Source organism: Myotis daubentonii, chromosome 9, assembly GCF_963259705.1.
Source record: "Myotis daubentonii chromosome 9, mMyoDau2.1, whole genome shotgun sequence".
Taxonomy (NCBI): Eukaryota; Metazoa; Chordata; class Mammalia; order Chiroptera; family Vespertilionidae; genus Myotis; species Myotis daubentonii.
Window position 1 is genome coordinate 14,007,459 of NC_081848.1, and position 27,762 is coordinate 14,035,220.

Below are 27,762 nucleotides of genomic sequence, written 5' to 3' on the forward strand. Positions count from 1 at the left end.
CGGAGAGGGCGGGGTCCTGGCGGCGGCCGCAGGAATGTGCTGGAAGCCAGCGGGCGGGCAGCCGGAGGTGCTGAAGGGACAGTTCCCGCCGCCGAACTTGCCGGGCGGCCGTGGGGAGGGTGGGGCGGCCCCGGAGCGCGCGGGGCCCGCCGCGATGGAGACCATTTGGATCTACCAGTTCCGCCTCATCGTGATTGGGGACTCCACGGTGGGCAAGTCGTGCCTCCTGCACCGCTTCACCCAGGGCCGCTTCCCGGGGCTGCGCTCCCCCGCCTGCGACCCCACCGTCGGCGTGGACTTCTTCTCCCGCCTGCTGGAGATCGAGCCGGGCAAGCGGATCAAGCTGCAGCTCTGGGACACGGCGGGGCAGGAGCGCTTCAGGTAGGCCGTCGGCGCCGGACCCCGGACCCCGGGCCCTCCGCCGCCCGCCGCCCTTCCCCCCGCGTCGGCGCCGGAGCCCCGGTCCGGGGAGGCTCCTGGCGCTTCCCCTCGAAAGTGCAGACACTCCACTCTCGCTTCCCCTTCGCCCCTCCCCTTCCAGGGACGACTTCCTCCTCCGCTATCTCTCACTTCTTTCTTTGGCACCCGTTTCCTGCGCCCCCTTCCAAGTCATTCATTCACTCGCCCGAACCGGGGTCACCCTCACCGAACCCCCCTCTTCCCCAACCCGCTCGGCTCCTGCTGGTATTTCGATCCCCAACTCTTCGGTTCCCCTTCTGCCTTCTCCCCAAACTCCGCGTCCCTTGCTGCACACGCCCGGCCGCCCCCCTCCGCGGAGCCCCCCTTTTCCTCCGCTAACCGAGCCGCGTCCCCTCTGCGCGGCCCGGGGGGGCTGCCAGGTAGGGCCCCCCCGATTCGCGATCGGTCCCGTGGGCTGCACAGCAGCAGTGCCCCGCGCGGTTGCTCCCGCGTGAGCTCCCGGACCATCGCCAGCGGAGAGGGATGCGGTAATGGCTTGAGCACCTCGCAGCCCCGAATGGGGTCATCAGAAATACCGGCCACGACCCGTGGGAATGTGTCTGGTACAACCACCAGATGTGACATCAGAAACACGGGCACAGCTCAGGGTTTTTTGCTTTGTTTTGTTATTTTTTTAAAGGGTTGAGTTCTCTCTGCAAGTTTATCGTCATTGGAGCTTTGGTGGGGAAAAGGTGTGCGTACTGAGATCTGTCGGGAACTTTTATTGTACTGGTATTTGTAACGTCCCAAGGTGAATTTTATACGTTTCTAAACAGGAGGGATTCCAATGAGTAGTCTTACTCTAAATGTTCGCTTGAAACGCCGAAAGAAGGATTTCACAAAGGCGACCTACGTTATGTGAATAAAAACTAAATGTAGATTGTATGCACTTGCTGGACATGTAAGACTGCATCAAATACAAAGCACATTTTAAGTGTCCTAGGACTCAAGGACACTTTTTTTAGAGGAAGGTAGGGAATCTGAGTTGCTGTAGTCCTTGGAGGTTTGTAACGATTTCAAATCGGTAAGCAAGCATTTTGCAGTCTTCAGCAAGTACGGGGCTTGTGAAATAGAGCACTCCATGCGAGGAGTTCCCAAACATGGTTTCCCCTCTCCCGCAGCCAGCATCCGTTCCCTATGAGCTCATCCTACTTTTGTGAGGTTGTTCCAGCATTTAAAGTTTTGGCTTCCATTCCCAGCTATGACACTGATTCATAGAGATAATAAGTGAACTGCTTAGCTTGCTTATACCTTAGTTTTCCCATGTATGAAGCGGAAAGATGGTTAGGGCAGCCCTCCAGACCGATGTGAAAGGATTTTGATTTGAATTATACAATACCTAGAATTTCATGAAGAATTTTTTTTCCACTTCAGGAAGCTTCCTTTAATTAAAATAATTTTCAAACTTCTGATTCCTCATCTGTGAAATGAAGGAGCTCTAAGGTTCCTTGTAGTTTTACCATTCTAAGATAGATCACAAATTCCTTTAGCATTTGCTAATAGCTCTTGCTTCACCCCACTAAAGTGAATATAATAAAAACATGTTTTGAATGCTTTAAACTTCTACCATCTACTATGAATTGCAACTACAAGAAACATGGGTGGTAAAATTTTATTATGTCTAATTGTTTCCTTAACAGTGGTTCCTGAACTTACTGACAAGAGAGTACAGGATAATTAATTAGATCTTAAAGACCTTTCTGTTAAATAGATCATTCTCTTTAAGAAGAAAGTAAATAGTAATTCATCTTATATACATTATTAAAACCAGAAGGTAACTCCCATAATAATATAAGAAAATTTAGGAAATGTTTACCAAAAATGAGTCATACTTTATTTTGTCTGGCTCTTTAATAAGATGTATTTATAAATACATACATATTTCAGTAGTTACCTTCAAATACTTGATTTTCTCTCATTTAGCAGGATGTCTCACCATAAAATTGCACTTCAAACAATTGCTGTTAAATTACTCTGTATCATCATGAAAATACAGATACTTACTTTGAATAATAAATATCCTTTAATATTTATTCCATAGAAAGATACTATAGTTCATGAAGATACAATTCTGTCAGTTGTAATCATACCATTAGGATTTTGGGAATTTTATATTTGGAGGTTTTTGTTAGTTTAAATATAAACTAACAAAAAGGAACCTCCTTTAGACAGCTTGGCATGTAGCTTGAAAACAGACAAAATAACAGTGAGCCAATAATTATAACTGTGATTAGCCTTAGTTTTCTTTTTCCCCTCCCAGCTTAATTATGAAATAACTAGAGGCTCGGTGCACAAAATCCGTGCATTCAGAGTAGGGGGCGGGGGGGTCTCCTCAGCCCAGCCTGCTCCCTCTTGCACAGTGATGGCGAACCTATGACATGCGTGTCATAGGTGACACGCAAACTCATTTTTTTGGTTGATTTTTCTTTGTTAAATGACATTTAAATATATAAAATAAACATAAAAAATATAAGCCTTTGTTTTACTATGGTTGCAAATATCAAAAAATTTCTATATGTGACACGGCACCAGAGTTAAGTTAGAGTTTTTCAAAATGCTGACACGCTGAGCTCAAAAGGTTCGCCATCACTGCTCTTGCAGTCCAGGAGTGCTTGGGGGATGTCCAACTGATGGTTTAGGCCCGCTCCCTGTCAATTTACATCCTTAACACTGCTGTGGAAGCAGGAGAGGCTCCTGCCACTGCTGCTGCGCTCACCAGTCATGAGCTCAGCTTCTGGCTGAGTGCACTGACCACTTGGGGGCAGCTTCTGTGTCGAGCATCTGCCCCCTGGTGGTCAGTGCACATCATAGCAACTGGTCATTTTGCCATTCAGTCAATTTGCATATTAGCCTTTTATTATATAGGAAAGAAAGACAAATAAAGCCTTTGTTTTCAATGTTTAGATTAACATGCTTGCAGACAATAACTACTTGCAAAAACTAAAAGGGAACAAAATAAAAATGAGGAAGGTTTAGAACAGAGATTTTCAACCAGTGTGCTAAAAGAATTTTTAAAACATGCAATACCTGACGATTTAGTCAAGGGCACTGACCTCTTTTCGCTTAGATCTTCAAATAAAAAATGGCAATAGCCAATACAACAATAGCTGTCTGGTATGAATTAATCAAAATTATACCTTTTTTGGGGATCAGATTGGCAAAAAATGTATTTTTCTATGTGCTGCAGAATTTTAGTAATTAGCTTATGTGTGCCATGAAGTTAAAAAGTTGAAAATCGCTCGTTTAGAAAAATAATGTATATGTGAGCATATTGTAAGTTGTAATATAACACATATATGTTAAATTATTATTATTAACACTATGTCTTAGTGAGGATAAATGCTAAATTGCTGTATTAAGAGAGTCAAAATTATAGTTCTGTCATTAAAGATAGAGGTTTATTTGACTTATGTAACAAGCAGTTTTAAGGTAAGTGATCCAAGTTGGAGCGCCTCTCTTCCAGGCCATCATTCAGGTACTGTCCTTCTCATTTTTCTGTTATTCTTATGACATAATCATCTTCATAGATACTGTATTCCATATCAGCAGAAGGGAAAAGAAAACACTACCTCCAGGTTCATGAGTAGATGCTTAACCCCTGAGCCACATCAGCTGGGTGATAATTTTCTTTGTGTAAAAACTTTTTAGTTTGATGTACTCCACCTTGTTTTTTTCTTCTTTTGTTTCCCTTGCCCAAGGCAATATATCAGAAAAAATTTCTACGAGAAATGTCCGAGATTTTCTTGCCAATGTTTTCTTCTAGGATTTTTATGGTTTCTAATTTAACATTTAAGTCTTTAATCATTTTGCGTTTATTCTTATGTGTGCTATAAGAAGGTAGTCTAGTTTTTTTTTGGGGGGGGGGGGGTTTAAGTATCTGTCCATTTTTCCTAATACAATTTATTGAATAGACTGTCTTTAGCCCATTGTATGTTTTTGCCTCCTTAGTCAAATATTAATTGACCATGAAGTCATGGGTTTATTTCTGGGCTCTCTATTCTGTCCCATCGATATATATGTCTGTTTTTATGCCAGTACCATACTGTTTGGTTTTTTTAAATATATTTTTATTGATTTCAGAGAGGAAGGGAGAGGTAGAGAGAGGGAGAAACATCAATGATCAGAGAGAATCACTGATCGGCTGCCTCCTGCATGCCCCCCACCAGGGACTGAGCTTGCAACTTGGGAATGTTCCCCTGACCAGAATCGAACCCGGGACCCTTCAGTCTGCAGGCCAACACTCTATCCACTGGGCCAAACTGGCTAGGTCAGTACCATGCTGTTTTGATTACTCTGGTCTTGTAGTATAATTTTATATTAGGTAGCATGAATCAAACTTTTCCCATAAAAAGCACTTTTATGAGATAAAGAAATAGCAATGTTAGCTGTAAGTAATAGGAGACCTCGAGGCTTCACACCAGATTTGGCCTTTTATTTATTTTCCTTTCATATTATCTGACTTTTGAGGTGCTGTAGTTTCAGCCATTGGTTATCAAGCTCAGAGAATAATGTCTCCCTAATGCAGTGCTTCTCAAAGCATGTTCTACAGAACACTCATCCTTTGGGATTCATTTTAAAAGATGGGTTCTGTGATCAAATAAGTTTGGAAATCCCTGTATTGCATATAGCATTCTCTCACATGAATATCATTAAGGCTCTAAGAAGTATTGTGGCAAAGAAATCTGTTTAACTTTGATTAAACTAGCATTTCCCAAAATTATTTGAGGGACTATTTTTAAAATGTGAAAATCTATGATAACTAGTATCTTAAGGAGTATACTTTGAGAGACACTACCTTAATGAGTTGCTTTTGTCACATTCATTGGCCAGAACTGTTCAACTTTTTATGTTTGGAGCAATGGAAGACCTGCAGACATTAGTTAACCAGCAGATTAACTTAGGAAAGGGCTATAAGCACAAAGTGCTATCTAAGTGATCAAAACAGACAGGTAAAAATCAACCAGAGAAAACAAACTTAATAAGGGAGAAGGTAATGTTAAAACAGACAAAGGAAAGCTGTTCTTAATTTCCTCTGAGAGATAATAGAAAAATATTGTAATCATAAAAGAAGAATAGGATACTTTTTTTAAAAAAAGAATATTCTGAGAACAAAACACTTTTTGGAAACATAGTAGAAAATGTAAAACACTCAACATAAAGTTGACGAAATCTCTCAAAAAGTAGGACAGAAGGACAAACACCTAGAAAATAGGAAAAGAAGTTTTTTATTTAAAAGTACAGGATTAGTCCAAAGGTTGAATACACAAGTAACAAAAAGATAAAACAGAAAGAAGAGAGAGAGAGAGAGAGAGAGAGAGAGAGAGGAGATATCATCAGTGAAGCAATTCAAAAATTTTTTCCAAGATTTAGGGACTGAGTTTTCAAATTAGAAAGGTTCAGTACAATACATCAAAGACACATTGTCATAAAATTCTAGAACACTGGAGCCACAGAGAAGATCCTACAAACTTTCGGGGGGAGAGGAGAGGTCACAAAAAAGATCAAGGACATCAAAATTACAACTAAACTACAGAACAATCATTATTCAGAACCACCTGAGACCTAGCCAAATGGAAGTCCTGCAACTAGAGGTTTAAAGAAGAAGCTGTTGAGACACTGAAGGGGCTGGTCCCACATCCACATGTGGTGGATAAAAATTGGGAGGGATATCTTGACTTCAGAGGTCCCCCTGGAGGGGTTCTAGCCCCACACCAGGCCCCGCATCCCAGGGTTCTAGTGCCAAGAGGAGAAGTCCCGTAACTTCTGGCTGTGAAAACCAGTAGGGATTGTGGCTGAATGAGATGGAGGGTTGCTGGAGTCACTGGCGTTCGTCTTAAAGGGATCACACATGGGCTTACTCAGGCTCACTTTCTGTGATCTCCATGTCAGAACAGCAGCTCCAAGGACACCAGACGTACTGGAAGGAACTGGATTGCCTGGCATCAGGGCAAGCACTAGATGAGCAGCTTTTTCCTAGAGAAAAGTGTTGGCAGAGGCCATTGTTCCTTTTCTGAGCCATCCATCCTCACACAGAGCTGGCAGGGGGTGCTATATCTGAGTCTCCATGAACCTGGCTCACACTGTTCACCCCACCCTAGTGATTCCTTGAGACCCCATACCTCCCAACTTGTGGGCCACCCAACCTGTTTCCAGTGACGTTTCCATACAAATCGCCTATTTTGGCTCCTGCTTCAGACTTTACCAAAACCTCTCAAACCAGCAGTACCTGGCTTCAGCATGCCCCATATCTCTTGCTAAGTGACCCCAAGCCCAGTACTAACAGCAGCCAACCTTATTTCACAGCTTGGCTTCACCTGGGCACTTCCAGGCCCAGCACAAGTAGCAGCCTTCTGTAGATCACTTTCTAACTCATGCAGAGCACAGGTGGAGGCTGGCCTTGGCCTGCACCTCCCGGGAGGCGCCAGAGACAGTGCAACTGGTAGACAACTTCAGACCACATCAAAGCACCACCCAGCCACCTCCACATTCAATGGGTAGACTCTGCTGGCATCTGTGGGGTCCCTGCACAGCTGATCCTGCATGTTCGTGGCAGCCAGTTAGCCTATGGGTAAATCCCTCCTATTGACGTGCCAACAATAGCAATTACAACTATAACAGAAGGGTACATATGGCTCACACACTGGAGGAGAGGAAACACTTGGAAGATTCAGATATGGCACCCCTTGGGCAGCTTAGGTGATCCAGGAGGCTGTGCCACTGGATCTTACAGAACACCTAATATATAAGGCCACTCTACCAAGCCCAAGAGATGTGACGCTCTACCTAATACATAGAAACAAACACTGAGAGGCAGCTAAAATGGAAAGACAAGAAACATGTCTCAAATAAAAGAACAGAACAAAACTCTAGAAAACGAACTAAAGAAAAAGGAGATAAGCAATCTACTAGATGCAGAGTTCAAAACATTGATTATAAGGAAGCCCAAGAACTTAGGAGAAAAGTAGATAAATTTAGAGAGAACTTCAACAGCATAAAAAGGGCATGGAAGCCATAAAAAAGAACCAGTCAGAAATGAAGGATATACTAACTTTAATGAAGAATAATTTACATGGAATTAATAGTAGAGTATGAAGCCAATATAATGAGGCAAAAAAACACCCATCAAAACAGCATAAAGAAAAAAGAATCCAAAGAAATGAGGATAGTGTAAGGAGCCTCTGGGATAACTTCAAGCATACGAACATTCATATTATGGGGGTGCCAGAAGATAAGAGAGACAGCAAGAAATTGAAAACCTATTTGTAAAAATAATGACAGAAAACTTCCCTAACTTGGTGAAGGAAATAGGCATTCAAGGCCAGAAAGCACAGTCCCAAACAAGATGAACCCAAACAGGCCCACACCAAGATATATCATAATTAAAATGCCAAAGGTTAAAGACAAAGAGAGAATCTTTAAAGCACAAGAAAAAAAGCATTTAATTACCTTTAAGGGAGCTCCCCTAAGATTCTCAGCTAATTTCTCAACAGAAACTTTTCAAGCCAGAAGGGATTTGCAAGAAATAATGAAAGCGATAAAAAGCAAGGACCTACATCCAAGATTATTCTACCCATCAAATCTATCATTTAGAACCAAAGGATATATAAAGAGCTAAAGGAGTTCATTACCTAGACAAGAAAAAGCTAAAGGAGTTCATTACCACCAAACCAGAATTACATGAAATATTAATGGTTCTTCTTTAATAATAATAAGGGGGAGAACAGATAAAAAATATAAACAATAAAATGGCTATTAATACATATCTATCAACAATTGAATCTAAAAAACAAAATACATGAACAAGCAGAACAGAAATAGTCTTGTAGATACAGATAATATTTTGATGTTGACAGATGGGAAAGGAGTTGGGGGGATGGATCAAAAGGTGAAGGGATTAAGTATAAATGTGTTGTCATAGAATTGTCATGGGGATATAGAGTACAGCATAGGGAATATAGTCAATAACATTCTAATAACTATGGAATATGTCAAATGGGTATGAGTTTTATCGGGACGATCACTTGGTATGTTATATAATGTCTAGTCCAGTGGTTCTCAACCTTCTGGCCCTTTAAATACAGTTCCTCATGTTGTGACACACCATAAAATTATTTTCGTTGCTACTTCATAACTGTAATGTTGCTACTGTTATGAATTGTAATGTAAATATCTGATATGCAGGATGGTCTTAGGCAACCCCTGTTCCACCGCCAAAGGGGTCGCGACCCACAGGTTGAAAACCACTGGTCTAGTCACTGGGGTGTACACCTGAAACTAATATAATATTGTATGTCGACTGTAATTGAAAAATAAAAATGATTTAAATTTTTAAAAAAATATCAGGAATCAGATTGACCTTAGATTTCCTTAAAATAACAGTTGAAGCAAGAAGACAATGGAGAAATTATTTCAAAATTCTGAAGGAATTCTATATCTGACAAGTTATCATTCAGCTGTGAGAGCAGAAATCAAAGTTGAAAGATTTCAAAATATTACTTCATGCATCTTTTTAGGAAGTTACTTGAGGATGCATCACACACACACACACACACACACACACACAGAAGTAAACCAGGAATGAAAAGGAACTACCTGTGAAGAAGGGTAAAGCAAATTCCCAGGAAGATGGTGAAGGGAGATCTTAGGATAATCTCTCTGCTGCAGATACCAAGGACAACCAGGCCAGATTGGAGCAGGGCAAAAGGTTGTAGGAGAGACCTCTTCAGGAAGGGGAAATTGACAGAAAAACCAATGCGAATTACCTTCTTAAAGGCAACTGGTAGAGAGTTTGGGGTTGGAGTATTGAAAACTACATGAAATTTAGAGAAAAAGAAGAAGATGTGGTAGGGACTTAGTGCTCATTCATATTTGATGCCTCTTCTGGACACATGTGAGGAATAAATTTATCCTCCTGCATTTTGCAGAATCATGTGACTAATTGTGGCCAGTGGATTTGAGCAGAAGTTTCATGAGATGGTTTAAAATACAGCCCAGATTCTTTAACACTAGATTGCCCAAGGAAGTCATTTTGACTGCTTTTTAATTTCAATTAGAAAAACAATTATGTATATAAGGACACAATGTCTTAGAATTTTGTGACTTTTTGTACAACATATAAATGCGTTTATTAATAATTGTAGTTACCTCCCCCTCCTTCATTTCCGGTATATATATATATGTGTGTTATACCTATATTGCCCAAAAGCAGTTATTTTGACTGCTTGGGAAATTTTAACTCTTATTATTGAATTGAGTAAATTTCTTATATGACCAATTCGGCTCTGTATTGAAATAACAGTTTTCTTTTTCTTTTTTTCGATTACCGTCACATGATAACATACAAGTACATGATAAATTGTCGATACTTGATAAGTTGCAGTTGCTCAATAAGCTAAACTAGTACTTATTCGAATCTTTATGCAGTGATACTTGTTCTAATAAGTTGTTTATTTTATTTCTTTTGCGCCCTAAATTCATGAAAGAAATGTCGAATAGAAGTGAGTTATTGGAAAAGCTAAGGAACATAAGTGAAGAGTGCTCTGATATTATTCTTTCACAATGCAGTCATTTTGACTGCTTTTGGGCAATATAGGTATATACTAAATTTCAGTCTTTCTAGTGTTAACATTCTTCCTATCTAGATGTAGGTTGTTTGTTACTGCCCATAACCTAGTCCAGGGGTGGGCAACCTTTTTGTGAGTGCGTGCCAAAACCAGCAAAATCTCTGACTCAAAATTCTTCTGCGTGCCAACCCTAATTTTTTGAGAACATATTACACCTACTTGATATCTCTTAAGGTGTACGTATGTGAAGAACCTTGAAGAAATAATAAAATTCATTTGAGCGACAAAAACACAGTATATGATGATGAAAAATACATTTATTTTTTAATGTATACATGTACACTGATAGTCCGACAAAAAACTTTATGACTCTGTTTGATATTATCAGTGGGACTTTTGCTGCTGCATCACTGACGACAGAGATTTTACATCAGGTTTATATTTCGTGACCTTCAGAGATATGCACGAGCTACTACTTTCATCCGTCAGGCTACTCCTATTATGAGACTTAACAAAATTATCACTGAGAACAAAGATTCACAAGCGCATGTGGATGAAACCAAAACACTGGTCGGATCTAGGAAGGCAGGGAGAGTTAAGGCAGAGGCATAGAAATTGCTCTTCCCCTCTCTTGTCAATCCATGTCTATGGTCTTTAAGATAACTTGTTATGTAAAATTATTTATTTATCTAAGATGCACCTACACTGAATTTATCTGAAAAATAAAAAAGTCGATATTAAGAAAAAAATTGTAAATGGAAGATTATAAGAGAGGATTTCACGTGCCAGCAAAAGTTACTGGCGTGCCATGTTTGGCACACGTGCCAGGGGTTGCCCACCCCTGACCTAGTCTATCTTGACTAATATGGAAGATAATTATTAACTTTAAGGGAAATAAGTCATAGATTACTCCAGAGCTCAGCAATGAAAAGAATCTCCATGGTCAGAAAAACATAAGTGCTAAAACATGATCTTTCTAAAAGTATGATACCATGATATTGGCAAGTTGGAGGAATGGAAAAATTAAGTTTGCACGTATAACTTTGATAAAAATAGAGAAAGAAAAAAGGAAAAAAACATAATCTATACAAAGGACTTGACAATAAAAGCTGCATAATTTCACAGACAGCAAAATGAGGAAAGGATAAACACAAGTGGTAAATTCCACTATGTGCAGAGATATACCAAAGCACATGAGACAGAACAGTATAGAAGCCTTATGGGAACAGACAGAAATCACAAAAATGGTCAGAGAATTAACCCAAGAAAAAATATTCTTTTTTTCCCTCTTTTTTTTCTCTTTTCTTTTCTGTTCTTTTTTTTGGTTAATCCTTTCTGGAGGATATTTTTCCCATTGATTTTAGAGATAGTGGAAGGGAGGCGGAGAGGGAAGGGGAAAGAGGAGAGAGAGAGAAACATTGATGTGAGAGAGCCACGTCAATTGGTTGCTGCTCCAACCGGGGCAGGGAACCTGTAACTCAGGTACAAACCAGCGGGCCAATATTCTAACCACAATTATGAGAGGCTGGTCATCATCATCTTTGTTCTGCAAAAGCATGCCAGAAAGCATTGAAATAAGTGAAATCTGTTATGTACACTTTCTGGTAAAATACCAAATAGAAAATAAGTATCATTTCATCATCACCTTATAGGCAATTAATGAAGCTAGAAACATTTCTCGTTAATTTCCAAATAAATTATTTTGATTTTCACACATAACTTGTTCGCCTTCCAGAATCCACTGCAAAGTACAATTTGAATTACTTTCTATTTAAATACAGTACTTTTTAAGATAAAATGTAGATTATTTCACCAATATGCTTATAGCATATGTAGTTATTAAGCCTATTTTTCTCCTTTTGACTTCACAGATTCTTACTATAAATATCAAAAGGAGATAAGCTTTTTTTGTTTTTCTCTCTGTATTTTCCCATTTGCTCAGCATTCACAGGCTGGTTGGGCACAGTCTGACAAAATCTGAATTAATTAACCTGGCTCTTTATTCATTTACAAATATTGATAGGACTCGCGTGTGCCCAGTCTGTTTTAAACACTTAGGGATACAGCATTCCAAAAGACCTGACAGGAATCCTTGCTCTCACGGAGAAAGGCTATAACCAGAGAAACTGGAAAAACTATATAGGATATCAGAATGTCTTACCTGCTACAGAGGGAAATGGTGAATATAGCATGCTAGGTGTGATAAGAAGGCCTCACTATCTTTCTTTCTTAATTTAAAAAAATATTTTTATTGGTTTTAGAGAGGAAGGCAGAGGGAGAGAGAGAGAGAGACAGAAACATCAATGATGAGAGAGAATCATTGATCGGCTGCCTCCTGCATGCCTACTATTGGGGATCGAGCCCTTGACCACAATCAAACCCTGGACCCTTTAGTCCACAGGCCGACACCCTATCCACTGAGCCGAACCAGCCAGAGCATAAAGTGATGCTCTTTTATAAAAGGAAAATACAAGATGGTCAGGGATTAAATCCCCATAGTCAAAGAGATACTATGGCTCTTTTTCTTATCAGTATTATGTATAACCTTCACAACCACAAACTTGATTTTTGATGAAAGACCCTGGGATTATAAAAGAAAACAATTTTAATATTTGTATAAAGAAAAATGTTATAAGCTTTAAATTTCAGAATCTTAGGCAAGGGCAGGGACTGTTAGCATCAGTAACAATAAAAGGAATGGGGAGACTTGTTTCATCTCCTGATAACAGTGGGAAAGGCCCAGATTACAAGGCAGGGGTCGCATAAATAAAGCATCAACACAGCAAATGTTCCCAGAAGGAGACGGAGGAGTGGAATATCATAGTGACAGAGGCCTCCTGACACTAATGCTTTCATAGGCTGCTTGCTGCCCACAGCCTTTGGCATTAAAGTACTTCTAGCCTCTAAATGCCTATTTTACAATTGGCAAAGCCACAAGAAGGGCATTTTCAGGATGGAACATCTGGTTCATTTTACCAAAGTAAGTCAGCAAGTGCTCTATATTTTGTTGCTTTTTAAGAGGCTTGTGCACATCCAACCAAGTTCATAATAACAGCATATAACCTTGCCACTTTCAGATAAAATTTTATATATATAAGTAACTAGTATAAATAATCTTGAGCATTCTAGGGACTTTTGTCCTTCATATGACAACACCATCCTACTTTAAGCGCCTTCCAAGAAACTAAATAACTGTTTAATGTGAGATATCATTGACATTTTTTAGAATGTCGGTAATCACGTAATTTGTGTCAAAAAATTCCAAATTCTCCAAAGGATATCATTCACACTTAATTGCACTGCTCTTATAGTAAGTAACTCATTGTAAATGTAAGCAAACTTCAGTGCTCTCAATATCATTTATCTATGTATTTCATAGATAAAATATGTATTTCAATAAAAGGAAAATTAAACAATTAAAAATGTTTACATAAACAAGGTGACCACGTTTTTCTATTCTAAATCAAACATACATATAAGAATAAACATTGTTGATAAGTAAAGAAAATGTGATGTGTACATATGATTGAATGTTATTTCGCTATGAAAAAGGAAGTCCTATAATATGCTACAACATAGATGAATCTTGAGCACCTTATGCTAAGTAAAACAAGCCAGTCACAGAAGGAAGGACGAATACTGCCTGTACCTAAAGTAGTCAAGCTCATGGAAGCAGGAAGTAGAAGAGTGGTTGCTAGGGGGTGGGAGGAGAATGAGATGAGCTGCTGTTCAATGGTGCATGGGGTTTCAGTCATGCAAGATGAAAAAGGTCTATACAACATTGTGCTGTAGTTAATAATACTCTACTATGCACTTAAAATTGTTAAGGGTAGATCTCATGTGTTTTTCAGCCCAATAATTTTTAAAAATAATGAACTTTGGCCTCATGAAACTTGAAAATTTAAAAATATCTGTGACTTTGATTTGTATTATTCTTTTCTTATAAAATACTAGAGGCCCGGTGCACAAAAATGTGTGCACTTGTGTGGGGGGGTCCCTCAGCCCAGCCTGTGCCCTCTCACAGTCTGGGACCCCTCGGGGGATGACCACCTGCTGGCTTAGGCCCGCTCCCTGGGGGATTGGGCCTAAGCTGGCAGTCAGACATCCCTCTGGCAGCCCGGGAGCCCTCGGGGGATGTCCACTTGCCAGCGGGGAGCAGACCTAAGCTGAAGTCAGACATCCTTAGCGCTGCTGAGGAGGTGGGAGAGGCTCCCACCACCACTACTGTGTTGGCAGCCATCAGCCTGGCTTGTGGCTGAGCAGAGCTCCCGCTGTGGGAGCGCACTGACCACCAGAGGGCAGCTCCTGCATTGAGCATCTGCCCCCTGGTGGTCAGTGTGTGTCATAGTGACCAGTCATTCCCAGTCCTTCTGCTATTAGGGTCAATTTGCATATTACCCTTTTATTATATAGGATAGAGGCCTGGTCCATGGGTGGGGGCCAGCTGGTTTGCCCTGAAGGGTGTCCTGGATCAGGGTGGGGGTCCCGCTTGGGTGCCTGGCCAGCCTGGGTGAGGGACTGATGGCTGTTTGCAGCTGTCACACCCCCTTCAGGGTGGGGGTCCCGCTTGAGTGCCTGGCCAGCCTGGGTGAGGGGCTGATAGCTGTTTGCAGGCTTCTCACAGCCCCTTTAGGGTGGGGGGTCCCCACTGGGGTGCCTGGCCAGTCTGGGTGAGGGGCTGAGGGCCATTTTCAGGCTGGCCAAGCCTCCCCGGCAACGGAAGCTCCCAGCCTCTCCTTTTTTTCTTCCTTTTTTTTTTTTATTCTGGGATTTATTTTTACCTTCTATAATTGAAACTTTGTAGCCTTGAGAGGAGCTCAGAGCCGGCCAGGGCGGGTGGGAGGGAAGCTTGGCTTCCTCCATCGCCAGGGGCAACCCAAGCCTCCTGCTCACTCCAGCTCCATGGCCACGGCAGCTGAAAGCAGGTATCTGGGGTTTATTTATCTTCTATAATTGAAACTTTGTTGCTTTGAGTGGAGCTCAGAGCTGGCCACAGCAGGCGGGAAGCTTGGCTTCCTCCATCATTGGGGCAACCAAGCCTCCTGCTTGCTCCAGCTCCGTGGCTGCCGGCCACCATCTTGGTTGGGTTAATTTGCATATAGTCACTCTGATTGGCTGGTGGGCGTGGCTTAAAGCATAGCAAAGGTACAGTCAATTTGCATGTTTGTCTTTTATTAGTGTAGATATGCAAACTGTAGCAATCAGGTCTTTGGTTGCCAGCAACAAAACCAACTTGAGGACCTTAATCAAAAATGAAAGTAACTGGAAGCCTATCTGAGGCACAGAGACTTGGTGGGAAACTAGAGGGACCATGTCTAGAATGAACCAAAAGATCCCAGGAGTTTTGGGCAGCAAGAACCACAGAAGGCCAGGTGATCCCCACAACATTGTTTTCCCTTTTTTTTTTTTGCCTATTTACCCACTTCCATAAGAATCCCGAAATGACCATAGCCAGTTTGGCTCAGTGGATAGAGCATCAGCCCACAGATTAAAGGGTCCCATTCCATTGGTCAGATTCCATTCCAGTCAAAGACACATACCTCAGTTCCAGGCCGGATCCCTGGCCCTCGTCGGGGTATGTGTGGGAGGCAACCAATCTATGTGTCTCACTCACATTGATGTTTGTCTCTCTCTGTCTCTCCCCCCTCGTTTCCACTCTCTAAAAATCATTGGAAAATACCCTCAGTGGAGGATTAACAAAAAAGGGGAAAAGAGAATCCCCAAATGGACTGTTGGCAGCCTCAGCTAATTCAGAAGCTTCATGTGGTTCTCTAGTGAAAGCATTTCTCCCTTGGATACTAAACCTTTATATCAGCATAGTTTAGAGTTATAGGGATTAGGAGCAACAAAAAAGTGTTGTGTTAAGTGTAATTGTGAGAGGCACCATCACCCCATTTCACCCCTTGTTTCCCAAACCACTGCATCTATTTATTGGGGGAGGGGGAGAAATACCATCTACTCTATTCCTCACTGATTTAGAACATATACATCCTGAAGGATCATGCCAAAATTTTACAAATCAGGACATGAGCATAACTGAATCTTTTTTTTTTCCTTCTATGAATCTTAATACCCATTCCACAGTTTTATAGGACAAGATGTGACAATGACCAGATCACTGAATTCCATGTTTCCCTATCTCTTCCTCTCTTAAGTGAAGTTTTTGGTCTGTATCAAAGTATGGGATACCATGGCTGTATAAGGCATTCCATAAGTTCATGAGTGGTGGTGTAAGTATCATTTGAATCCAGATTTAAATGTCAGTTACAATGAGGACATATCAGTGTCCCCTCCATGATGACCCTCCCAGAGTAAAGTACCATAACCAAGGTGTCAGTAGCTGCTGGGAAAATGGGTATTAAGCAGTAACAGTCCAGGTAAGAGAAAGTCTCTGTTAAGCCCAGTCATAGCCTCCATCTCTCCACCAAGACCACTTTGAGTCCAAACCGGGGTGAAAATTTAGTGACTTAACTGTAGGACAGAATGTATTGTTTCACTGATTATTAGGAACTCCTCCATAGAGGGGTTTATGGTGACTATTCACATAGAATACAAGTATTCACATCCATCGACATACCTCTTCCCCAATACCTCCTGTTATTAGTCCTCCAATCTTGTTTTTTTCCAACATGTCAAACTCTTATCCTCTGCTCATGAATTGGTGTAGATTCTTACCTATATCTCTCCATCTCTTCCTCTGGGAGAAGTTCCACACGTGGGAGGATTTCTTTTTTCCTTTGACCTTCAAGTTGAATGGGGCTGACCAATGCCAGCATATTGTTTCCAGCCATCGGTAAGGCAGACTTGAATTTTTTTTTCTCTCTTTTAATATAGGGAAATCCAGATAAGGCCACACATTGAGAGGGTGCTGCAGGAGTAGGTGTGCTTGGTGTTTGAGCCTTGTTACCCTGGGTCCCCTCAGGTTCCAACCCTATTCCTGCTTATATATATGACTTCTGCTTGGTGACAAAGTTCTAGCCTGATGAGTCAGAGAATACATAGCTCTTGATGAGCACTTAGATTGCAGTCGCTTGGTATTCCACAGCCAGGCATTTATTTCGTCTCTTATCAAAGAAAGCTTGCAAGCCACAAATGATTTCTCAAAAGTGAAATAGCTCTTGAAAATGACAGCATGCCTTTATTCCAAAATGCCACTCCTATAATTGTCCAGTGGAACTTTCCCAGGCTTGATAGAGCATTCCAGTCTGCTATAGGCACTTTGGGTCAGTTCTCACATTAAAGTTTCTCTTTCTCCCTCTCTCAAAATCAATGAAAATATTTAAAAAAATAAATTAAAGAATTATAGTAAAAACATGTTTGTGGGCTGTGAGATATTGATCAAAAAGTAGATTAAGTTTTGTAGTTTTTGAGGTAGTGAGCAATGCTGATGATGAAAATGAAGTGGATAAGAAAGGCAGAATAAAGGGGAAAGTTAACTAGAGTTAAGAAAATCAAGAAACTTAGAGATGGCATCAGATAATTCAATGGATGCTGAAAACAGTAATCAGAAGGTCAGGAATTCAGATAGAAAGAAAAACAAAACAAAGTGCTAATCTTAAGTACATGGAGAATGACCAAGCAATTGGCAAATGACAACAGATGAGCCTGATGGCATAAGCCTCCAAGGAGCAGGGAGTTTTTTCACAACAGGGTCGGGAGAGAATAATTATCTGGAAGTGGCACTGGGGAGGCAGAAGGCAGCTCTTGATCCTATGGAATGAGCAACATGAGCATGCTGCAGGGAAAGCTGCATTCTCAGGGACAGGCCAGTTTCAGTTAAGGCAAGGAGGAGGAGAAAACATTTTGAGAGAAGACTGTTCTCTGAAAGTGGGATGGGAGTTGCTAATAGTGTAGCTTTCTAGGTAGGTTTTTTAAAAAATAAAGAATAAATAGAAAAAATATATATATATATATCAGGTCTTCCACTTGGGAGGAACAAGATGTGGCTAAGAGCTTATAACCCTGATCCATGTTCTTCATAATTCACCTTCCTCATCATACCACCATCACACTGGGTTTAGGGTATGCTGTATCCCTTTTACCAATATTGTCAGAGTATAGTCTCATACTCTTAATTCTCCCATAACGCACCTGAAACCAAATTGAAATCCATTCACATATTTCTCCCTTCTCTTTTTCCCTATTTTTCCTTTCTTTAAATCATCCATTCATTCTGTGAGACTTTCAAAGCCCACAAGGAAATAGCTATAAAGTAACATGCAACAAGATGTCATTGCTGATAAAGAATTATTACTCATCAACTCTTGAATTCTGTGCAGGGAGCCCTACCTAACTAGTTCATTTAGTATCTATTCTCTACCTCTTTATAATACCTTCAAGAACTTCTAGAGATCTAAGTGTCCTGACTCAAGAGAGGAGATCCAAAGTAAGAAAGATGCTTCCTTTCCCTCGCTGTAAGACCTGCCTTTCAGGTTTCAGTTTTCAGCCTGAAGGCCTGTCTCTTCCCCTAAATCAGCGATCTTAAACCCATGTGCTGCAAGAATTTTGACAACATGCAATACCTGACTGTTTAGTCAGGGGCACTGAACTCTTTTCCCTTAGATTGTCAAATTAAAAAATGACAACAGCCAACACAACAATAGTCCTGTGTGAATGAATGAAAATTATACCTTCTTTTTGCGTGTGAAATCAGCAATATATATATATATATATATATATATATATATATATATATATATATTAGAGGCCCGATGCATGAAATTCATGCAAGGCACTTGGTCCTCACAGCCTTGGATGCCTTGTGGCCCCGTGGCCCTGCAGCCCTGCCCACTGGTCGTTCCAGAGGGTCGTTCTGCCATCTGGTCTAATTAGCATATTAGCTCTTTATTATATAGAATATTTTAGTGTGCCACAGAATTTGAGTAGTTTATCTGTGCCATGAGATGAAAAAGGTTGAAAATCACTGTCCTATTGTTCAATTATATTATTATTATACTAGGGGCCCGGTGCACGAAATTCGTGCACTGGGTGTGTGTGTGGGGGAGTGTCCCTCAGCCCAGCCTGCCCCCTCTCACATACTGGGAGCCCTCAGGCGTTGACCCCCATCACCCTCCAATCGCAGGATCGGCCCCTTGCCCAGGCCTGACGCCTCTGGCCTAGGCGTCCAGCCTGGGCTGCAGGGACCCGCAGTGGCAGCGGGGGCGCCGCGATCGCGCGGGCTCTGCCCCTGCCCCTGCAGGATGCCTCTGGCTGAGGCGTTCGGCCCGGGCAGCGGGGACCCACAGCTGCAGCGGCCCTGCGATCGTGGGCTCCACTTTAGGCCCAGGCAAGGGACCCCTAGCTCCTGGGACTGCCAGCTTCGACCATGCCCAGCTCCCATCGCTGGCTCCACCCCTACTTCCTGCTATCACTGGCCAGGGCGGAAAAGGCACCTGATTCTCCGATCATGGCTGGGGGGCAGGGCAAAGGCGGCCCCAGGGCCACCTTTGCCCTGCCCCCCAGCTCTTAGCTCCCCCCTGGGTTTCCGATCACTGTCAGTGGCAGGGGGCTTCTTCCTGCTTTCCCTTTCGCCTCCCTGCATTGTGCCTACATATGCAAATTAACCGCCATCTTGTTGGCAGTTAACTGCCAATCTTAGTTGGCAGTTAATTTGCATATAACCCTGATTAGCCAATGAAAAGGGTAGCTCGTACGCCAATTACCATTTTTCTCTTTTATTAGTGTTGATAGAAAATGGTAGGTGTCATATTAAGACCCTTTATCCTAACATCATTAATAAGGGCTGTTTTATAGCATAATTGCATATACTTTGCTGTAATTTTCTTTTTTTTTTTTTTTTTTTTTTTTTTTTTTTTTTTTTTATATGTCAGAATTTCCTTCCTCCTTTTTTTTTTTTTTTTAATTAAATCTTTATTGTTCAGATTATTACATTTGTTCCTTTTTTTCCCCCCCATAACTCCCCTCCTCCCAGTTCCCGCCCCACCCTCCGCCCTCACTCCCCACCCACTGTCCTCATCCATAGGTGCACGATTTTTGTCCAGTCTCTTCCCACATCTCCCACACCCCTTTCCCCCCCAAGAATAGTCAGTCCATTCCCTTTCTATGTCCCTGATTCTATTATAATCAACAGTTCATTCTGTTCATCAGATTATTTATTCACTTGATTCTTAGATTCACTTGTTGATAGATGCATGTTTGTTGTTCATAATTTGTATCTTTATCTTTTTCTTCCTCTTCCTCTTCCTCTTCTTAAAGGATACCTTTCAGCATTTCATATAATCCTGGTTTGGTGGTGATGAACTCCTTTAGCTTTTCCTTATCTGTGAAGCTCTTTATCTGACCTTCAATTCGGAATGATAGCTTTGCTGGATAAAGTAATCTTGGTTGTAGGTTCTTGGTATTCATCACTTTGAATATTTCTTGCCACTCCCTTCTGGCCTGCAAAGTTTCTGTTGAGAAATCAGCTGACAGTCGTATGGGTATTCCCTTGTAGGTAACTGAGTTTCTTTCTCTTGCTGTTTTTAAGATTCTCTCTTTATCTTTTGCTCTTGGCATTTTAATGATGATGTGTCTTGGTGTGGTCCTCTTTGGATTCCTTTTGTTTGGGGTTCTCCGCGCTTCTTGGACCTGTAAGTCCATTTCTTTCACCAGGTGGGGGAAGTTTTCTGTCATTATTTCTTCAAATAGGTTTTCAATATCTTGCTCTCTCTCATCTTCTGGCACCCCTATAATTCTGATGTTGGTACGCTTGAAGCTGTCCCAGAGGCTCCTTACACTATCCTCGCATTTTTGGATTCTTTTTTCATTTTGCTTTTCCGGTTGGATGTTTTTTGCTTCCTCGCATTTCAAATCATTGACTTGATTCTTGCGCTCCTCTGGTCTGCTGTCGGGTGTCTGTATAATATTCGTTATTTCAGTCCGTGTATGCTTAATTTCTAGTTGGTTCCCCAATATAAGATCGAGGGTCTTATTAGTTTTCGTGTAGAGCTCATTAAGTTTATCGGCAGCTTCTAAACAGTTCTTGAGAGACCTTAAAAGTGTGGTTCTGAACTCTATTTCTTCCATTGACAATTTTGTCCTGTTTCTTTGTCTCCGCATTTTGTTATGCTTCCTTGGTGCACCCCCTAATGGTCTTTGTTCGCAGCCTTATAGATAAATCTTGATTGTTGTAGCTAATTCCAGGGAGGGTTTGACCTCCAGGCCAAGTGGCTATGAGAATCAGCTGTGTCAGTAGTGAGAGAACTTCTGTCCTCTAGGGAGGTGCTAATCTAGCCTTTGCCTGAGGCTATCCGGCAAATGCCTCTGTGCAGGGCTTGGGCAGGGCGGGTCGAACAGGATCAACAGGGTGGGCCAGAGAGAGCAGTTATGGCGGCTCTCAGTCCTGTCCCCAGGGGCTCTGCCTCTCTGAGTCCCAGCACCCGCTGCAAAGCTGGGAGAGAAAGCTGCACTCGCTCTGACCGAAGCCAGACAGACCCGCTTCTCCCGTTTGAGTCTGGGTCCCTAAAGACTCGCCCGGATCTGGAGCTCAGAGTCTGCGACTCCCTCCCGATTGAAAACGCCAACCGCGCCCTCCGCCGCCAGCCCGCTCCGCGCACTCCGCACCTCAGAATTTGACTTCAGCACTGCGCCTCCTCTGAGTGTCCGTGTGCGTTTCTCTTTCCTCCTAGTTGTAGGACTTCCACTCAGCCAGCGTTCCTGTGGTTCTGGGTGATGTCCCTTCCGTTTTTTGGTTACACTTTTGAAGTAGTTGTTCAAAGCAGCAAACTCCGGCGTTAACCTATGCCGCCATCTTGGTTCCGCTGTAATTTTCTTTTACAGAATTATTTGCTAGCTGTATTCCAAATGTTTTCAAAGTTAAATCAAGGTACTAGAACACATGGCATTTCCTACTGTGTAAGACATGCCCCTCCCTAATATACAAGCATTTATTTCAACATTGAGTTTTCAACCACAAAAGTATGTTTTCTTGTTTGTTTGTTTTTATCCTCACCTGAGGATTTTTATTTTATTTTATTGATTTAGAGAGAGGAATGGAGAGAGAGAGAGAGAGAGAGAGAGAGAGAGAGAGAGATCAATGTGAGAGTGAAACATCAATTGGTTGCCTCCTGTACTCACCTCAACGGGGGTTCAAACTGGCAACCTAGGTATGTGCCCTGACTGGGAATTAAACCCACCACCTTTTGGTGCACAGGATGACGCTCCAAACAACTGAGATGCCCAGCCAGAGCAGATACATGTTTTTAAAAATTATACAAATGGTAAATTAAGTAGGATAGGGAATAAATGTAATGCAGATTTAGTGCTGAATAAATTAAAGCTTTCAATCTTATAACCTTAGGTTTCTCCTAAGGCACTGTACATCAGCATAAATTCACACATATAAAGATGAGTAGCAAAACAATAAAAATCAGTTGTCCCTCAATTTTTTAAAATATATTTTATTGATTTTTTACAGAGAGGAAGGGAGAGAGGTAAAGAATTAGAAACATCAAAGAGAGAGAAACATCGATCAGCTGCCTCCTGCCCACCCCCTACTGGGGATGTGCCCGCAACCAAGGTATATGTCCTTGACCAGAATCGAACCTGGGACCCTTTAGTCCGCAGGCCGACGCTCTATCCACTGAGCCAAACTAGTTAGGGCTCAATTTTTTTTTTAAAGCAACAACTGAACTGCATTATTTGTAGCCTGCTAAAGAGAGTGGGAGATTTTTTTTTATTGTCAATGGCTGTATAATATAGTAGTCTTTGAGAAAATATTTTTAAAATATAATCATCTGAGAATCTCTCTGGTGGGAATTCTGAGGAGAAACAGGAAAGCAGGAGAAATGGCAAGAAAGGGGAATAAAATAACTTTCTTCACACTCCAAGCGAATGGTACTTGTGGTATCGGGTCACAGAACTGAGCTGTAATTTCAGCAATAGGGATAATGAAGGTTTGCAAAACTTGAGAATACTAGATAACCCAGTGGTCCTCTGCAAAGACCTTTGATGCATCAGCAAGTAACAGATGAGTTTGCTTAAGGATGATCTCAATTCGAAAAATCATTGACAACTTGGAAACTGAGACACATGCAATCTCTGGCTCATATAACACTTAGTGCTTTCCCTCCAATAAAATTAATCAGTATAACAGATATTAAGTGACATCTATCATTTGCCAGGTAATATGATTATTAGGTACATAAATGAAAAATATTTGATCCTCAAGGAGTCTTGAATTTAGAGGAAGACATACCAGCAATTCCAACCAAAACATTTAAAAATTGACATACTGACAGTATGCTAAAGGTCTACTACAGTGGTTCTCAACCTTCCTAATGCCGCGACCCTTTAATACAGTTCCTCATGTTGTGGTAATCCCCAATTTCATTGCTACAAATTGAACATAATTAAAGCATAGTGATTAGTCACAAAACAATATGTAATTATATATGTGTTTTCTGATGGTCTTAGGCGACCCCTGTGAAAGGGTTGTTCGACCCCCAAGGGGTCGCGACCCACAGGTTGAGAACCGCTGGTCTAGTGGACTGTAAGAGGAGTGCCTAAGAGAGGTGGAGGGGGAGAGGTCGATGGCAGAAAAGGCTTCTCACATATATGATTTTAGATCTGACTCTTGAAGGAGACATAGAAGTTTGCTAGGCAAAAACAGATAGAAGACATTCTAGGTAGAGAAAACAATATATGTAAAGGCAAGAAGAGAAAACATATCAAAAGGCAAGAAATATACAACAGTATAGGGCAGGCCTTGCTGCCTTGCCTCAGGCTCAGTCAGAAACAAATGGGACATTTGAAAGATTATCTGAAAAGGGTTTAACGAAGTACCTATTTACAGAAATGTGGGAGAGGCCAAGGGCACCAACAAAGGATGGTGAAGCTATTCAGGGATAGTAACAGTGGGAAGCCACTGACCACCTGGCCACAAGGGGCAAGCAACTGAGGGGATGAAATCTCCAGAACCTGGTGAAAGCCGTAGCCATGGGGGGTGGAGCTACCCAACAGGAGCCTTGATCAGATGCAGAGGAACACAACCAAGTCACAGCCTGGCTTGGGGTTGGGGGATGTCCATACCTGTTCTCCCTTCCAGTCTCCAGCAGGCACCTCCCACTGGCTGAACCACGGCAAGGGAGTCTGGCAAAGTTTTCTGTAAAGGGTCAGCTTCCTGAGGCCCAGAGAGTGGAGACTAAATCTGGAGACGCAAAAAATCACTTGCATAACCTTGGCTAGTGTGGTCCAGTTGGATGAGTGTAGTCCCGTGCACCAAAAGGTTGCCATTCAGAGCATATGTCCAGGTTGCAGGCTTCAGTGTGGGAGGCAGCCGATGTTTCTCTCTCTCCCCCTCTCCCTTTGTCTCTCCCTAAAATCAATAAAAACATTTCTTTTGAAAAATCATTAGCATACCTCATCTCACCTCCAAACAATTTTCTGTTTCTTTTAATAGGGATAGCATAGGACTATATACTAGTATATAGCAAGTTTGCCCTTGTTTCTTCTCTAATAGGAAGGAGCTTATTCAATTTAATGACTGGGAGATACTCTTAAGATCTGGTTTGCTAGCAACCTCTGCCCTTCACCAAATCTTTCTATGTGCCTATTTTTAACCACAATGATATAATAGTTATTCTTTCATATATTTGAAAATAATAATCCTAAGACAGTGTGAGATGCTTATTTGTCTATCTAAAAATAACGTTTGTTGTCAGTGGTTGTTCACTTAAGACACTATATACTTGATTTATAAATTCTAGTTAAATCACAGTAAGGTATCTTCAAATTTTATTATGGTGCAACTTGTCCTTTTCCAACATTTTTTTTTTCTCTTTATTTTTCAGATCAATAACTCGATCTTATTACCGCAACTCAGTTGGTGGATTTTTAGTATTTGACATTACTAACCGACGATCTTTTGAACATGTGAAAGATTGGCTGGAAGAAGCAAAAATGCACGTGCAGCCATTTCGGATTGTATTTTTGCTAGTGGGACACAAATGCGACTTAGCTTCAATACGTCAAGTTACAAGGGAAGAAGCTGAAAAGCTGTCAGCGGACTGTGGTATGAAGTATATAGAAACCTCCGCAAAAGATGCTACCAATGTTGAGGAATCCTTCACTATCTTGACAAGAGACATCTATGACCTTATCAAAAGGGGAGAGATTTGTATTCAGGATGGCTGGGAAGGGGTGAAAAGTGGTTTTGTTCCAAATACTGTGCATTCTTCTGAGGAAGCAGTGAAGCCCAGGACAGAGTGCTTCTGCTGACTTCAGACATGCAAAGCACCGTCAAGAACAGGTGGACGTCCTTCCAGGACAGAGACCACCATCAGCACTGTTTTGTAAGGTGTTTGATCCAGAGCACTGTGCTTTCATGTTACACTACAAGACTCGGTGTTTTGCTAAAATATCAGGCAAAGCAGACAACTTTTTCTTGAAACTATCAAATTACCCCCTTTCCTACTTTGTTAGCTTATAGCTGAACGAATGTCCAAATATGTCAATATTACTCATTTTTCTTGACAGTTTGAAATGGGGTTTTTGTCTGATTGAAAAGATTTTATCAGGAATTATGTTCTCTTGTTCATTTACTAATATTGAATAGTAAAGTGATTTAAAAGTGCACTGTTCACTTACAAATTAAACAATCTCAGAGTTATCAACTAGACTAAAATAGCAGTTCCTTATTTAAGGTACAGTACCAGGTTTTTTAAACATTTAAAATATTTATCTTCCCTTAATTTTGCATAAACATAAAAAATAAGTTTTATACTTTTTTGTTCTCTGATTTATTGCTCCTGAAAAGTTTATGTTTTATGAAGCTATATAAGGATCCAAGCAAAATACTGCATTGCAAATATTTATAAAGATAAAAACAAAGGACCACTTGTCAGCGACTGTTTTGATGTTATAGCATACTGTTTTAGACAATAAAAAGAAATGTATTTCTGTACTGACATTTTCAAAAAAGTAAATGCAATTTACCTTGAACTATTGTCAAAATTACCATATTTTCCCGTGTATAAGACGCCCCCATGTATAAAATGCCCTCCACTTTTCCAACCCCAAATTAAGAAATCAATATTTTAAACATTTTGCTGGTTTTCCTCATAAGGCCTTCTTCTTTTTTGGCATCTTAAGGAGTTGTTCTTTTTGTTTTCTCCACTGTCTGATCATACACTCAGTGGCTGGAGGTCCAAATTGTCTCTCTGCAGCTCTATTTCCATGCACTTTTGCATAGCTGATTTCATTTGAATTTTGCAGAGTAAGACAATCGCTTACCGGTATTTATCGTTTTGTTTTCTGACATCTTTATGGGCTCAGAATGCTCTGGTCCCTGTTGCATCTGCACACTCTCCCCCTCCACCTCCAATTATGGCATCAGCTGACATCGGTAACAATAAGGTTTTTGTGAATGGAGGAAGCATGTTTGACAAGGTATGGGCAGCTACGCACTTGCAGGCTCCCTCCTTGGCTGACTTCCATGTATAAGACGACCCTCAATTTTCAGTCTAACAATTTTAGAAAAATATAGCATCTTATACATGGAAAAATACGGTATCAATATAGGTAAATATAGAATGTTTTTAGTAACAGCTTTTTTGTCCAAGTAAGTTTCTAAATTTCCCCATTTCCAATACAAGTGTAGGAAAGATTTTTCTGGTTAGATGTTAGATACATTTAGCACTCAAGTTATATTTTACATCTCACCAGTAAAAGTAAAGATAAAATAATGAGTTAAGTCTGCAAAATGACTTTTGAGTTTCCTAATTTTGAACTTACTGGTTAAATTCCCCTCCTGGAAGGAACATTTTGATGACAATCTCAAATATTTTATAGCATACATTTCTATTCTGTTCTGTAAACCATTCCTATCACAGAGTGGCACCATGACGTTGACTTTTTGGAACCATGAGGTTTTTACTGTTAAACTGTAGTAGCTTCATTTTGTTTGAAAACCAAAGTGGTATGGTGGAAAGAATATTTAAGGGGGAATCAAAAAACCTGGGTTCTAAGCTTGCTTTTACTGTACTTTGTCACTTAACCTCTCTAAGCATCCGTTTTCTCACCTGTAAATTGAAGCTGATGACCCATTTATGGAATTACTTTGAGAATCAACTGAATCGTGTGAAAAAGCTTTGTAAGTAGAGAAAGCAGAATGCAAATGTGGGACTGGTGTCAGCTGCTCATGGGCATGCTGTTCTATTTACAATGGATAAGAATGTGGTTTTCTCATATTCTTTCCCTGCAGAGAGAAAGCAGAGGAGGTGCGTGTTCTCATGGACCTGGGGGAATTCTTGGTTTGATGAGTACCCTCTGCCCTCTTATCCTGAAGCACCACTCCTCCAAAGAGCAAATGCTAGAAAGGGAAATCCCAGGAGACTTAATTGAAGCAAAAGTCATATTGGAATCTAGTTTTTGCGCATCTTCAAGGTAGATATTATATTTTTAAATACATGTACATTTTCTAGGTTCATGTAAGTATTTTTAATAGTGCTTATGGAGAGAAAAATATAAATTATAACATCACTATATAATTTTTGAATATTTATATTGTCAACATTTTCTTGATAGCCTTAGATTAATTTCATGTGAGTTCACACTATAATTGACCAGATAAGAAAATACCTGTCCCCCAAAATGTGAAGTAATCTATTTTTACTGTTAAAAATTTAAATCTTATAATTTTTCATCAGTCCTAAATGGCATAAACTCAAAAAGTGAATATCTAACAAAAGGTGAATAAAGCTAAACACCTAAAATATAAAATGTGATTTAACTTTCAGTGGAC

The 27,762-nt window shown here is 40.9% G+C and overlaps 1 protein-coding gene across 1 annotated transcript; it reads left to right on the forward strand.

Annotated features, from left to right (window-relative positions):
* On the forward strand, positions 1 to 27,745 carry RAB39A (RAB39A, member RAS oncogene family). Its single transcript, XM_059707977.1, has 2 exons — positions 1 to 381; positions 24,812 to 27,745. The coding sequence occupies exons 1-2, from the start codon at positions 35 to 37 to the stop codon at positions 25,236 to 25,238; spliced, it is 774 nt and encodes a 257-aa protein (XP_059563960.1). The 5' UTR covers positions 1 to 34; the 3' UTR covers positions 25,239 to 27,745.
* Positions 27,746 to 27,762: the final 17 nt, after the last annotated feature.

Bases quoted from the DNA above. Each gene is read 5' to 3' on its own strand.
- RAB39A (XM_059707977.1), top strand. From the start codon at position 35: ATGTGCTGGAAGCCAGCGGGCGGGCAGCCGGAGGTGCTGAAGGGACAG. The intron at 382-24,811 runs GTAGGCCGTCGG...TTTATTTTTCAG, and splicing joins GCGGGGCAGGAGCGCTTCAG to ATCAATAACTCGATCTTATT.